At 41.0% G+C, this 16,332-nt stretch overlaps 1 protein-coding gene across 1 annotated transcript in view; it reads right to left on the bottom strand.

Annotated features, from left to right (window-relative positions):
• Positions 1-16,332, bottom strand: part of Suclg2 (succinate-CoA ligase GDP-forming subunit beta) — a 261,034-nt gene that overhangs the window by 112,723 nt on the left and 131,979 nt on the right. The window contains exons 3-5 of the mRNA XM_048438429.3: positions 11,407-11,506; positions 10,053-10,143; positions 1,452-1,604 (exon numbers count right to left, since the gene is read on the bottom strand). Of these exons, the coding sequence (XP_048294386.2) occupies positions 1,452-1,604; positions 10,053-10,143; positions 11,407-11,506 (344 nt within the window). The remainder of the gene's footprint in view (positions 1-1,451; positions 1,605-10,052; positions 10,144-11,406; positions 11,507-16,332) is intronic.

The raw sequence follows: 16,332 nt of genomic DNA, 5'->3' as shown, positions 1-16,332 counted from the left end.
TTTTGGAAGGCATCCAAAGAAAGGCTTTCCTGCCTAATACTGCTGTTAAATCTGGAGTTGTCATACACAGGTTAAATATTATCTTATGACTTGAGCACTTTATTCATATGAAAATTATTAATAATACTTTCACTCTACAAAGAGCCGTTCTGTCGAAAACAATGAATGCTCTTCATGTGCATTAGTTCATGCATTATGTTAGCAAATGGGATTGTTTTAGATAATGTGAGTTTTGAAAATGGCTAGACATTATGAGAAAGCCTGTGTATAAAGCTTCAATTAAACTTCCAAAGCAGTTCATTTATCTATGTAATACTGATGAGAATATTTTTAAAACAATTACTGAAGTGTGGGTACAGTATATAGAAAAGTCAATCCAGAAAATAGGATTGTTCCCCTATTTAAAGGGAAAAAAAAACAATTTCTAAGGGAAATAATAGTTCTTGTAGATAATGTTAATGGAATTAGACATTAAGAGCCCATATTAAAAACTTGGTTCATAGTTTCAAATGTTCAGTAGCTATGGTACCTGAGTATTTCTGCATATCACTCCAACTAATTCTCAGGATGCTATCATGACTTACTTTCAAAACTGAGGTTTAAAGCTTATGATAGACTTACTTCCTACTTGAATCTGACTACAGATCTCTAAAACCAGTCTTTCAAGGACTGAAAACAATTGGGCAGGATACAGACCTCTGAATGTCTATTTCAATGTGGACTGTCTGGAAAGTTTCATATCTTCTGTCTACTTGATGGGGTCTAGATTACAGAAGAGGTAAGTCTCTGGTCAGGCTTGTGAGGGTGTGCCTAGGCTAAATAAACTGAGGAGCAAAGACCCACTCTGAATGTGGCAGGTACCATTTCATGGGTCAGGGTTGAGAGCTAGAAAAGGAGACAGGGAACTGAGCAGCAGCATTAATCTCCCTCTGCTTCCTGACCGTGGAGCAGTGAGACCTGCTGCCTCAAGCTCCTGCCACCACGCCTTCCGCACCATGGCGGACAGCGTTCTCAAACTATGGGCCCCAATGAACCATTCATTAAGTCACTTTGTTAAGATTTTGTCACAGAAAGAAAAGTAACTAATACAGAGACTCACCCACATCCAGTTACACAAGAGACAGTGTCTGGACCATACCCAGGCTTAAAGGCAGGGAGGCAACCTGGCAGAAACGGGAACACAACAGTGTTCTCCTGTTGTTAATTCTTTGGTCATGTTGGACAGAAGGAAGGAAAAGGCAGAGAGGAAAGAGAAGGAAGGGAGGGGAAAGGAAAGAAGAAAAAACTTTAGGATACTGGATACTTAAATTCTGCCTGACTTCCAGTCAGTTTCCACTTAGACTCAACACTTCATGTCTTAGGTCCATTGCTCCCTGCCTTCGATTCCACATTAGATGCTGAGCAGTTACTACCCTAACCATCAGTTAACATGGCCAGCTAATCAAACATACCTTAAAGATGAGTTCTGGACTGGAAGCTGCCACTTCTTCAATATCAACGCCCCCCTGGGGGCTGCCCACTATCACAGGGCCATTGTGGGACCGGTCCATCAGAATAGCCAAGTAGGTCTCTCTAGAAATGTCCAGGGCCTCAGCAACCATCACCTAAAACAAGAAAGAAAAGTTCAGTTAACTTGGCATCAAACAGATTGGAAATCCATGCCCCTCGCCACAAAAAGCAAACAGCACTGTTCCTAGGCTCTTGACGTGTGCCGAGGCAGTGTTCAGAGGGCTGAGGCTTCTACGTAAGTGTACACGGTCTCCTGTCACCTCCTCAACTGATCTTCTCACAGTGCTCAAGTGACAGGTGTCTGGTTTGCCTCAGGAAGCCTTCCCATTCTCACCTTGGCCCTTCTTTCTGGTGACTCTCATTTGAAGAAAACTCCAGGGACACAGCTGTTCTAATCTGACACCCTAACAGTACATATATATATTATTATATTAGCTTTTCTCTGATGCCAATGGTAGAAAGCCAGGCTTGATTATCAAAAAAGAGATTTTTTTTTACAGTATACTGATGTTGAATATATTTACAAATTTCTGTGTCTTAGACAGCTGTATTTTATTTCATTTTGTATTCTCTATAAACATGATATTTGTTCATTTAAAATGATGCAGTCACTGGACTTGGTGGCACAGGCATGTAATTAGAACTCTGAGGAGGCTGAGGGAGGAGGATAAGAAAGTGTGATCTGGTTAGGATACAGCCTAAATGTGAGGCTAGTCCGGGCAGCTAACTGTGACCATGACTTAAAAAAAAAAAAAAATGGGGAAGAGCATCTTGGTGCTCAATGGTAGAGGGCTTGCCTAGCATGAAGAGTTCAATCCTCAGCGCCAAAATAGGAATAGAAAAAAGCGAGAGCCAAGGTACAAGTCAGCTACAGAGGGCCTGCTGCATGTTTAGTAGTCACAAGGTCCTGGGATCAGACTTCAGCAATGATAATAATGGAAAAACAAAACAAAACACAAAGAATATAAACCGGATACTGAATGTAGCCTCCTGCAGCACAGCCCCCTCATATCCAGATGCCTTGACCCCAACTGTCAAAATGGTACTCTAGTCACTTGAACCTCTGTAGTACTTAGGAAAAGATGACCCTTCCCCTGGGAGGATATGGCATCACTTTTCAGAACCAATCAGGTGCAAGTGGGGTGGAGAGAACTGATTCTCTGGTCCCTTCTTCACCAAGCATCTTTTTGTTCTAAACAATTCCAATAAACGTCAGAACAACTCTCATGAGCTTAGTTCATTTCATTTTTATCTGTAAGTGCTGCAGTAGCGGAATCATTTCTCACATGGCGTCATATCACACACATTATAATGCCTTGCTTTTGTTTTTGAAATTATTTATTTGTGAGACGTTACTACATAACCAACGATGACCTAGAACTTCTAATCTTCCTGCCTCTACTTCCCAAGTACTGAGAGTATAGGTATGTGCCAGTACGCTCAGCTTACGCAGTGCTGGGGATCAAACCCACAGCTCCATGCATGCCAGGCAAGCTCTCTACCAACCAAACTACAGGCCCTGCCCTGATTTAAAACTTTTAACCTTACAACCTGAAGGCCTTTCAAAGATTTTTCTCTTTCCATCATGACTATATAATACTTAAATGTTAATATTTACTTAACCATATGCATGTGGCTATATTTATATGGACATCAATATTCACAGCTGAAATTCTGCCCTAGTCATTATTTTGAATATTTATCTCTCCTCATTTGTTTTATTCCCTGTAAGAGTAAAATGGCTTGTTCTTACATGGAATATTTAAGATTTCAATTAGTATTGTCAAGTTGCACTTGAGAGAGAGGTTATGTCAACTTACAGAAATACAACCAGAATGGCAGAAATATCTTGGCCGAAGTTTTAAAGACCATAAACATGCACATAAATAATCAAGGATACAATTGAAAACAATTTTAAAAAACAAAATAACACCACTTGTCCTAAAAGTAGTTAAGTACTAGATTTTATTTTTAAAGTTATATACTAAAAGGAATTATATTTTAGCAATCCGGAACCCCTAAATGCTATTTTATTAATACAATAAAAATTTTAAAAAGCTCTAACAGAAAGATATGAAACTTCTTTTTAAGTTTTTATTGAATCTAATACCAATTAAAAACAAAATATTGGGACAAGAAAAGTGCCTCAGTTGTAGAGCACATATTCAACACATGAGGCCCTTCATATAACTCCCAAGACCCATCACCTTTTCCTAATTCCCACAAATGAACCTTCTCTTGGATAATGCTAATGTTAGGACTGTTACAGACACAGCCTGTTTTCAAATTGCTTGTTCTTTAAATGACAAAAAGTCCAGCCGCCTATCAACGACTCATCTCCTGGCCATTGGGATGACGAAAACCATCAGCTCCCCAATTCACTACATGAGAAGTGACTGACCACTGCAAACTGAGGCATTTAACTCCAGTTCTTCCTTTTCAATATGATGGCAATATGGAGCATTCAGAAATAATATGAAATTCTCCTTTATAAGCATCAACACACTTTAAGAAATTAAAATAATCATGTCTTCTAAAGGTTTCTTTAGAAGGACAGAGAGATGTTTTAAGAAATTTGATAGGGACAAAATACAGATGAAGGTAGGAATTTGAAACTTTAGGTGGGTGCAATACTGTAACTCTGTGTGTGTGAGGATAACAACATGATTACAAAGGCCAAAGAGGATGCTGTGTGCCCTGTTCTATCACTCTTGGACTTACTTCCTGGAGAAAGCTTGTCTAGTTGAGTGTGGAGCTAGGCTGGGAGGCAGTAAGTTCTAGCAATCCTATGTTCTCACTCCTATAATGCAGATTACAAACAAGCATAGCTTTTTTTACATGGGTGTAGAGATTTGAACTCAGGTCCTCATGCTTGGAGAGCAAGAGATCTCACCCACCTAACCCTTCCATCATCCCTCAAGCTTAGCACATAGTTAGTCTAATACGAAGTTAGTATAGAGAGATAATCATTGTCAGTATTCTTAGAAACCACACAACATTCTAATTCTTCAGGACAAGTGTCATTCAAGAGCCCTGTTCTTCATCTTTGGAAACACTAACCGACGTGTTCTGAATTCCATCACACTTCAGTTTGGAAAGACAGGCTGCTTTCTCTAACAGTTCCTACTTGGTAGAAATAATGTCTTATTCTTAAAATAATAAAAAGAAGCCCCAGGAAAATGATGCTTAGTAAAAGATAACTTAAGAAAGTCCACATAAAGACCCAGTGTTTTCTTGTGTTACGAAATCATGTGTGACCCATGATGCTGAAGTATCTAGGGATTGTTATAGAGAACTATGAAGAACTCCATAACACACGTATCCTGGGGGAAACTCAAGGAGCTGAATTTCAAAAGAGCTTCATTTGAGTTCTACACAGATTATCTTGTGGGATCCCCTGGATTTCAAAATGTCTCCACACTCTTTGACCAGCATATCACTGCTCCTTCTCACCCTCATATCCTTCTACTCAAACTTGAAGTCTGAAATGAATACCAATGTGTAAAACATTCATAATGCAACTGCAGAGAATTAAGATTACTGGGAAATTATCTCATTGTATGTTTTCTACAGAGTAGTAACTGTTACTGATGACAGTGATCAGGGATCCCACGAGAAGTACTGCATCGCACTCCATTCCCGTACCAAGCAACATGTAACACAATTGCAGAGTCAAACAAAAATGCCTGGTATACACCAACATGTACATATGTGTATGTGCATTAAATAGCACCATGAATAAACTTAGATTAAAGGTTCCTATAAGACTGTAGCTTCAGCATGAAGATGTGGAGTTGACTATAATTTTTCCCCCTTTTTTGTTTATTCCTTCACTGCATTCAGAAAAAACTTTACATATGAGAAAACAGGAAAAAGTAGTTTACAAAGAAGAAAGCAGTGAGTTTAGGAAGCCTGAGGTCTAAGAAAGCATTCGGGGCTGAGTTCCACCTCATAAGTTAGATGTTGAAGGAACTGGTAACCCAGGAAGGCCTGCGAGCACAGACAAAGACACCCCTGGGCCGCAGGGTTTCTCTGCAGACATCTATCAAACATTAGCAGGCAGTAATATCAACAGAAGGAACATAGTGGACATGTGAACATAAATGAGCATGTGAGATTCAAAGTCCAATCCCAGCAATAATTGCTACTGATAGAAAGAAAGAAATATTAGATGTAAATCTAAATTAAAAAAAAAATACACCCCAAGCCTATATTCTAAGTTCTATGTAACTGTGAGGGCAGAATCAAGGCAGAGTTAAGAAGGAATGTTGTCTTACGGACACTGAGGTTTAACAAAGCAAACACTGATTCTCCCCAAACTAATAGACCAATTTAACACAATTTCTATTGAAAGCCCAACAGGAGATTTATTTTTCTATCAAAGAAGACAAGATAATCTAAGAACTGTATGCTAAGGAACAAGAACAGGATAAAATGAACTGAGAAATAAGAATAAAGTACTAAGACCTAGTACCCACAATGTAAGAACTTACTACATTGGCATAGCAGATCAGTAGTAAACACAGGGGACCGATGAAACATGGACAGCTAATTTTTGACAAAGGCACAAAAGCAATACAATAATGGAGTACAAATACAAGTGAATACCTACAGGCAAAAAAACAGCAAAACAAAACCCAACGGCCTCAGACTGTCACCACAATCAAAAGAAACTGACCAAAACATACACACACAGACATACATACTGAGATACACACAGACACACACATGCATGCACGCATACACGCACACACACACAAAAAGAACATAAAAATAAAAATCACTAGGAAGTTAACAAAGAACCTTGTTCTTAGACTGAATCCAAGAGTCCAGTCCACAAAAGCGCATGGATAGTTTGGACTGCATCAAAACACAGTATTTTTGTTCCACAAAAGGCTCTGCTAAGATGAGTACATGAAGCACAGCAGACCCTGCTAACGCACAGTACATACACAACAAGCCAAACTGAGCCCTCTAGCCTTGCCATGGAAGGCACTTAGAGTCTGCTGGAGCCCGCACTATGATTCATCGTTCCTGTCACGCTATGACAGTGAGCACAGCCTGCAAGGAGAGCCTACAAAGGACAAAGGAGGAAACGAGAAGGTACCTAACATCTGTAGAAACAGGGCACATGCAATTTTAAAACAGGATGAAATAGAACTACACATTTACAAAAATGGCTACAATTGTAAATGCTGGTCAGAAATTGGAGAACCCTGGTCATCTGTACGCTGCAGACAGCAATGTGGTGCCATCAATTTGCCAAAAAATTGGCAGTTTCTAAAATAAAGCAAAACAAAATCAACTGAACATACAATTTTCACAAAACTCAAAATCTATCCCCAAATAAAGATTCTATCTATACAAAAATCTGTTCATAAATGTACAAAAAAACCTCTATGTGTAGTAGCCCAACCTGAAATAATCAAGGTATCAACCAATAGATGATGACTTGAGCCACTGTGGTATGTGCAGATTACAGAATACTATAAAGCAATGAAAAAGATAGTCTCCATGAATCTCCAGAAAATTATGACAAATGGAGTCTAAAAGCTCATTTCAAAGGTTTCATTCCTGTGCTTACCTCATCTCCACTGAGATCCTGTTTAGAGACAGGTCTTTGAGAGGTGAACAGATCATGAGACAGAAGCTCGCAGGGATGGGGTTTGCACTCTTTTATATGTTAACTCAGAGTTCCCTCACCCTCCCAGCTATGTAGGAACACAACAGAAATCTGACCCTCTTCTCACCAGGCACTAAAGCTGATGGAGACTTTATTTAGACTTTCCATTCTCCAGATGGTCAGAAAAGAATTTTACTTATATACAGCCCAGTCAGAGTGTAGTAGTTTTTTACACCTACTTTTGTGGATAGAGACACAAACATGCAATGCTCTGTAGCTAAGACTTTAGGCATGTACTAACTTATTTAAATCATAATACTCAAACAACATGCTACTACCATGGAACAGCCAGGCAGTGGTGACACACGCCTTTAATCCCAGCATGAGGGAGGCAAAAGCAGGTGGATCTCAAAGTTTGAACCAGCTTGGTCTATAGAGCAAGTTCCGGGACAGCCAAGGCTACATGGAGAAGTCCTGTCTCAAACAAACTAACAAACAAACAAACACAAAAAGAAAAAAAAAGAAAAGAGAAGAAAAAAGGAGGCGAGGGGAGGGGAGGAGAGGGGAGGGGAGGGGAGGGGAGGGGAGGAAAGAGAAAAAGTGAGTCCTGACGAGAAAATGCTGGAATATCACCAAGCACAACAGAGAAAAATGTGCAGGGAACTTCATGGCTGATAAACTGGAACTCAACACCAAGTGTGGCACCTGGGCATCTCAGTTACCACAATCAAGTCTCAAATTTAGGATGATCGCAACTTGCATTTATCCTGGCTCTCTCCAAGGTCCTTACTGAATGATGACTTTAATCCCTGAACTGAGCTCTGCTTAAGAGAGAGGCAGCAGGCACCAAATATCCTGGAAAGGGGGAAACTGGAATCCTGTTGTCACTTTATCTGGGACCATCTATGGACTCTCTCCAGGTGCCTGTCTTGAAAATTAAAGGCACATTCAGCTGTGAAGCACACAGCCTTCCCAGAATATTCTGAATCTCACTGCCACACCGTCTATAAAACACTCAAAACAAATGTCTGTGGTTAGTGTGCTGGTTAACACTAATTGCCCTCACTCACTGAAGAAGACTATGTTTCCAGCAAAATAGTAGAGACAGAATTGCATGTCCGGACTTGGGGAAAAGTCTCGCAACCCACAGTCACTTGTCCAGCAAGCTTTGGAGAATCAGAAGTACAGGTCACTTTCTGCTGCATAGCAAGTTTGAGACTCTAGTCTAAGCTACAAAAGAAAAACATGTTTCCCAAACAAAGGAAGCAGGCCAATAACATCAATACTTGTAGATTGTTACAGAAATGTGACAACATAAAATGCATATCAGAAAAGGACAAAATAATAAATGATAATTCTTTCGAGGTGGTAAGGGAAAAATTGTTACTTTCTGACTTTTATTCTTTTGGAATTTTTACTAAGCTATGGAATAAAAATTCTGAAAAAAAACATTTCTCTGGTGTTTTTTGGCGATGCTTCAATTCTCAAGAACATGCTTATCTCCAGCATGTCAGGGACTTAGCTACAAGGCACTTTGCTATAGAATTCTATTACTACATGGTGCAAATCTGCTTCACATGGACATTTTTATATGCCTTTGAAAAGTTTCACAAGTTCTAATCTAAAATCCCAGGAGTTCATATAAAACAACAATCCCCACAAGGAAAAGTACTAATTATGCTCTCAGTGAACAAACTTTTAAGTTATGCAGGTAAAGGTTTCTAATCAGATTTGAAAGGGAAATAAAGTAGAATTGCAGTCTGAACAAGAACAAGCCAACCTCAGTTGGCAGTCCCTACCCCACCTGAGGGGTGGGCGGCGCAAGGGGAAAGATCCACATCAGCTTTTGCGCTTGCTCCATAACGCTTGAGATGACTTGTCTCAGTAGATGTCCCAACAGTCAGAGAGGCACACTGAAAGGCATAAATGTCTCCTTAGGAGATGGTCTGCTATCTACTGCCCCTATCATGGTTTAATAAGGACAAGCCAGTGACATCTTCCTAAAGCTGTACCAAGATTTTTTTCTAAAGTTCTATGAAAACTAACTGTACAATGTACCACTCAGTGCACCCACCAACACCACGTACATCACAACGATATAGGCTACAAGTCTCCAATGCTATGGCGACAGGACAGGATCAAAAAGTGGGGCCCAATTTACTATTAGGATGAATGGGTCTTTCTAACCATAGCTGTCTTCAGGGTGGCCACATGTGACACTCGAGGGGCTCTACTCATGAAATCACATTCTGCAACACACATAGGTCTCTGCACCATCTTTACTTTGCACTGGGGTGTGCACAACAGACAGCTTCTGCTGTTTTACACATAAAGAGAGGAAAAAAAGGCTGAAACAGGCAGCAAGAAGAGGCAGGTTCTGTATTTGGCTCCGACATTCAAAACTGCACAGCAGAGGCAGGCCATTTTTGTGGTGTGTATATGTCTATGTGCCATGTGCATGCTTGCACATGGGAGCACGTGCTACACACACTTACTGCTAGCAGTCTCCACTAATAATAGACTCCTAATAGCAAGTGGCTTAATATGGTAGTACATCAAAGTATAGCATGAGGTAATCTTAAGGATGATGACTGCAGCAGGCATTCTAACAGTGGGGCAGCATGGGAACAGGAAGGGCCCACTGAGTACAAGGCTGCCCTGCCAAGCCTTGTCAGCTTCAAGCAGGATATACCTGTGCTCCGAATGGAAAACCTCTGCTGGTCATTCACCTCACTGGCTTTTGGTGAATGTCAATGCCCACAGCCCTTCAGATCTTTTTTCAAAGAAACAAGACTCCCTAAAAAAAAAAAAACAGTTCACTGCCAAAGAACAGTGCATCATGAGATCTGTCAGAGCTAAGTCTAGCTCTCTGTTCTTTTGTTTAACACATATACAAAATGAGCAAAAGCATTCTTATTACCTTGTTAACTTTCACACCTTCTTTTGGAGTTTGTTTCGTTGTTAGATTATAACCAATCATCTGCCGAGCCAGCTGTCCCACCACATCCGGACTAAGAAAGACAAAAAAAAAAAAGAGAGAATGACAAGGAAAAGACAATCAACATATACTGTGAATCACTATATAGCAGGGCTCACAATATCCAGAGCTGTCTCACCACCCCACCTCCCTCACATCCATACAACCCAGGACCACCACCTAAACCTCTCCCATCCACACTGCCCAGGGCCCATCTCTAGCTGATATCTTCACATTTACATTATCCATGGACATTATGGTACGGGACAGTTGTATTCTGTCATTTATGATTTAAATAAACGCTGATTGGACAATAGCCAGGCAGGAAGTATAGGCAGGAAAACCAGACAGGTAGTAGAGGCGGGGCAATGAGAACAGGAATATTCTGGGAAGGAAGCTCTTTTCTGCAGTTCTGCCTAGACCACCAAAGAAGCAGGATGTGACCTGCCCCGCTGAAAAAGGTACTGAGTTATGTGACTAACATAGATAAGAATGATAGGTTAATATGCATTACAAGAGTTAATAATAAGCCTGAGCTAATGGACCAAGCAGTGTTTTAATGAATACAGTTTCTGTGTGATTATTTCGGGGCTAAACTAGCTGGATGGCTGGGTGACAAGTAGGCCCTCATGTTACACATTTACCCTCTGTATCGAGTGTTGTCACAAAGGCTCAGGGCACCAAATACAAATGAAGGAATGAGTGAATGAGTGAGGGGATGCTGAATTCTGTTACCTTCTCCTCTAAACAGATTAGTAAAGAAACGATACTAGATGCACAACATTTACTTAGAAGGGGAATGGAACACTGATACTGGATCGTCTGGGAAACAGCAAACAACGAGAGGGAAAACAAGGACCACAATCAAAGAAAAGACTGCGATGGCAAGAGTCACAGCTTGCTGCTGGGGCAGGATGCAACAAAAACGCTCAGATGAACGCAGGCATGGACTACCAGAGGCCACAAAGACAACACTGGTCACAGGGACCACAGAACATTTTTCAAGGGAATATCATAATGGACATGATATCCATCATGGACATCCCAGCTGTCAGTGATTTTTTTATTTCAAATTCTTAGGATGCATTTCAGGTTGTCTGGAAGAGAGCCAGTACAGTCTTCCTCAGTGAGGGATACAAAGCCCTCTACTGGGAGAAGGAAGTCCTGGTGCGCAGCCAGAGTCCTGCCAATGCCTTCATTTACCTTTCAATCTGTTGCACCCCACCCCACCCTAGCCCTCCTGCTCAGGAACCCTTCAGTCACGAACAGGATGCAGACCTAAACCCTCCAGACTTACTCTTTGGTTAAATGAACACCTCCTTTCAAACCGCTATTGAAGACACCTTTTCCTCTTCCTCCAGCTAAGATCTGGGCTTTCAGAACAATTTCTTTTACATCTGAAAGAGAAAAATTCAAATAGCAGTTGCTTTAAATTCTTTCCTTTCTTCATCTCGTCTATAAAGGGGAAGAAAAACAAAAACAAAGCCAATAATGGTATAGAGCCTCCATGTGGACTTTGGAAAAGCACTCCTAAGTCAGCTTTGAAAACTTCAGAAATTACAAATTAAAAAAGACGTGTGTTCACTGAGGATGATCAAATACACTCCAGCAATGTAAGCAGCTAATGCTCACACATATGTGAAAGCCAGGCTCCTGTTCCCTTGCTCTTCGGAGTGTGCTAGAAGACACTAAAGACAGGGCGGCCATATGAACTTTACTATGTAATGACACTCCCATGTGGCAGACAATCTGACTGCCTGTCAGCCTTTGCGAAGTCAAAGGGAGACTGGACTGGGTACAGAAAAGGCTTATAGACAAGACACAAGGCTGCCTTTAATAACTGTATTCTTGGAAACCAATAGTTTTCTGAGCAGTTGTTCTATATATTGACAGGGATAGCCAAGAAAGAAGGAAATGAATTAAAAGCAAAAGCAAGCAATATTTTTTTTGTGTGTGTATATATATATATATATACACACACACACACACACACACACACACATACACACACACACACACACACACACACACATATATATTGGCAAAATGAAAAAAAAATCTCCTGGCGGGGAAGGGGGTTGGGAATATTTTTTTTCTCAGCTCACACAAAAAAGAATAAACTCTCTGTTCCTGACCTTTTAGACCAGAGTTATAAACTCAAATATGTCTATAGGCCTGGCGGGGAAGTGGGGTGAGAGGTCACCAAGTGGTAAATGGGGCTTTTAGCAAGCTCAAGAGTTCCATTTCCCTATTTGGGGGGAAGGGGCATGCTCCAAATCAAATGTGTTTAAAAACCACCCAGCACACATCTCAGTCCATAGCTGGCATGGTGCGTGTGCATCCTCTTTAAGTTGGAGAACTAAATCATTTTCATTAGTCTGCCATGGTTTTCTGGTTCAGGAGCCGAGATTTTTATATCTTGATTCTAGGCCATCAATTGTTCTTCACTCAGCTACGTAGTGTTAACCACAGGCCTCTGGGACTCAGTTTACTATGTGAAACAATCATGAACATTGTTTCAAACGTTAGCGCAGACAGAGCTGGGAAGGAGATGGCTCAGTAAAGCTGTGCTCTGTAAGTATGAGGACCCGGGTAAGCCAGGTGTAACAGCACAAACCTGAACCACAGTGCTGGGGAGGAAAGAAAGGAAAGCGCAGCAGTCGGCCAGCCGTGCCGCATCAATGAGTTCCAGGCTCACCAAGAAACCTGTCTCAAAAAATAAGATGGAGTGTGACTGAGGCCGACCCCGGTACCAACCTCTGCTCCACTCAGTTACAAATTAAACGGATAGAATTTTAAAATAACTGCCATAATTCATGCTGAGTTCTATCTAAAAGACGCTATCATTGCTGTCGATGTTCTGTCAATCAGAAAGAGGTCTAAGGTGAGAGATCCACAAAGGCTATGGGGAGCTGCAAAGGACTGCATACTCTGAAGGCAAGGTTGGGCAGTGACCAGGAAAGCTGCAGCTGGAAGGCGTGTCTATTGCCTCCACTGCCGGACTCCACCTCTCATGTGAGCTTATCCTCTTATGGCCACAGCTGAGCACCTTATCAGAAGATCTTCTTAGAATACAGCCCTTCCCCACTTTTGACTCTTACTCTGCCCAACATGAACCATCCTGTCATCAGACAAACCTGTCGTAGAACAAGCTGCGTGAAAACAAGCTATTGTCACTGGTCACTCTCAGGATGCATGAGAAAAGTAATCAAGACAAATGAACTCACTGTCCATTCAGGCTACTGCACAGAACAGTGGCAATGATACTGTGTGCAATGATACTGGATTGAAACCCTAAGTTAGGGCTAGGGATTTATGTGGCTCAGCAGGAGAGCAGCGTGGGTTCTACCCTTAGTGCTATAAGACAATAAGCAAACAAAACTCTTGTAGAGGAGACACAAAAGGGTGAGAGAATATGCCTGTCTGGAACGAGGGCGCACAGTGTTATCACAGCAAGAAGGAGAAACACGACCCAGCAGCTGAAATGCTGATCTCAATGGCTAGTGCATTTGTGAAACGTAAGTATGAAGGCTACTACCACTATGATAATTCCTAGAAACTTCCCAGAACATGGTACACAGAAAGGCATTTCCTACTTGTCTTCTGAAGACCTCAAGTGGAAAAAGTACTTTTTGCTGTCCGCTCGAAGGTTTAATTACAGTCATTTCAAATTCCTTAAGAGGCTCAGGCATTCCACTGTTGTTATCATCTTCCGTGCCCTTGTTGTCCAGGAGAGAAATGCTTCCCCTCCTACCCTTTCGGCAGCACAAGTGGAATGCCAGGCAGCACCCCTAACTGGCCACGGGTAAGTGACACCATAAAGGCTAATGAAGCCAATTCTGGTCGCCAACTACCAAGATCCAGAAAAGGCTGTAGCCTTGATGCACTTTATCAATTAGCCTGTCACCATCTGCTCTCATGCCAAAGGTCTGTGCCACCCTGATGGTAAGCCAAGCAACCATTTGGGTGACTGAAATCATGTATCGGGACACTGATATTTGGGTTTATTTTGTTTTGCAGTGCTGTGGACTCAACCTGGGGCCTGACCTTTGCCCATGCTAAGGATGCACTCTGCCACTGAATCATATAGCCCCCCTTCCAAGTCAGTGCAAACAGAAAAATGGGGAAGGGGGGGCAATCAATTTGTTATCTTCCACAAATTGTACTTCACTCAAAAAGAAGCTTACTAAAATAATTAAATGCTAAGTACGTTAAGTTAGCAGCCTCCAGGATAGAAGTTTCCCTCTTTGACAAAGATTCAAGAAGTGGTTTAACTCAACTAGTATTTACTTAATTGTACAGAAAGGGGGAAAATTCTACTTAAAGTTATTTACCAAGTTCACTCCATTCAATGTTACTGTTTTCATTTCATTTAAAGATCAGACTTCACAAAACTAAAAGCTCAAACAAATCTGGCTTTCTGAATATTACCTCCTGACTGTATCAACCAGAATTAGAAAATAGCCCACACATACAGCTCAAGTTGTCTGAATAATCTTATTTACCCATAACAAAACAAGATAGAAGAAGGGAAATATGGTGGGTTGTCTAGAGAAATAGATTGCATACATACATCAATAGCCATATTAATAGACTGCAATTGGCCTAAGTGTGCCATTTCTTGCTCCTGAATTTTATGTGTAGTGACCTTAACAAGCAAGATGTTCATTGTATTTTATTCATTTACTAATGAGTTTCTGATCTTGAAAATCAGTTTGATAGAAACCATTTTATTATAACTTTTGTAATTGGATCTAACAAAGCCATATCAGACATAGTTGTTAAACCTACAAACTCATATAAAATTCTCAAATACCCTATAACCTTAGAGAACATATGTAGAGTTTCTTATGAAACCCCATCTTATAATTTTGCTTTCCCTAATGGCTGCAAATGTTACTTCCTTCTTGACTGCAAGTGTTATTCTGATTATGATACACTATTGGACCACATTTATGGTCCCTCAAGTCTCATTCTGGACAATGAATGCTCTTGGAAGCACTGTTAGATATAAATGAAAAATGTTAAAAATCATTAAGAAAAACACACTCAAAATAAATAAGATGCTTTTATTAGGAAATTTTTATAAAAATGATTCACTTTGTTCTTCACAGGTGGCATTCTGGGAATGTATTTATAGAAAACAATGGTCATGCGACATAGCTCCCAACTACAATAAAATGTTTGTCAAAAATGTCTGATGGTCAGGCATATTAGTGGATACCTTTAATCCCAGCACTCAGGAAGCAGAGGCAGGCATTTCTGAGAGTTAGAGGCGAGCCTGGTCTATGTAGTAAGTTCCAGAACAACCAGAGTTACATAGTAAGACTCTGTCTAGAAACATACACACACACACACACACACACACACACACACGTCTGAGAATACGTTATCTTCAGCCATCTTTTAACAGTTTGCCAACACTGAGAAATTGCACTACGAAGCTGGCTTGTATTCCAGGTTACCTTCTTTCCAAGCACAACCCTGCCCCAAATGCAGAACACAGGGCATCTCCAACAACCCTTGCATCAGTCCCAGCACTGGGCCTGTTATGGGAATTCTAATTTACATGATTCACCAACTGGAGCAAAATGCAAACAGCCGGCTTTCGACACAAGAGTGCTGTCTAGGTTCGTGTGGTGGTCACCTTTCAGGAGGCTTCACAGAATTTAACTGTTAAGATCTACCTCAGCACTGCAGATCTCCCTACAACCAGAAGAACAAAGGACAACAGAAGGCAAGAAGAGAGGACAGTATTATGGGAAGATGGACTTTTTATTAAGAACCTAAAATGAGAGGGAGTTAAGTTTGAGGCCTAAGTATCAAGTTACCAAAGGAGTTGAGTTGCTTTCCTTAGGTCTGAGGGTTCCAAGTTTTAAAACTGAGAGTCATCTGCAGTCATCACTGTAATGTAATGTACCCAGATACCTACTTCTATAAGCTATAAGAAGGTCATGTGAAGAACAAGACCCTGCAGTGACCCTTTCTGATGCCCAATGGCAGCCTTATTCTAACCAATCACCTCAGCACTGTCCACACCACTTGACTGAGCTGGATCGGGTTATCGGCCTCACATCAAACAGCTAACCTTCAGGCTTAGGCCACGCATCCCAAGATAGCAAGTTTAAATATAAGTAAGAGGTAGACATGGGATGGTCTGTAAGACAGGCTCTGTTACAGCTGTAAATATAAATGCTAGTGGATTATAAATGACTCAAAGCAA

This window comes from Myodes glareolus, chromosome 3, assembly GCF_982192425.1.
Source record: "Myodes glareolus chromosome 3, mMyoGla1.1, whole genome shotgun sequence".
Lineage (NCBI taxonomy): Eukaryota > Metazoa > Chordata > Mammalia > Rodentia > Cricetidae > Myodes > Myodes glareolus.
Note: the sequence above shows the minus strand (reverse complement) of the source record. Positions and strands in the feature narration are given on the sequence as shown.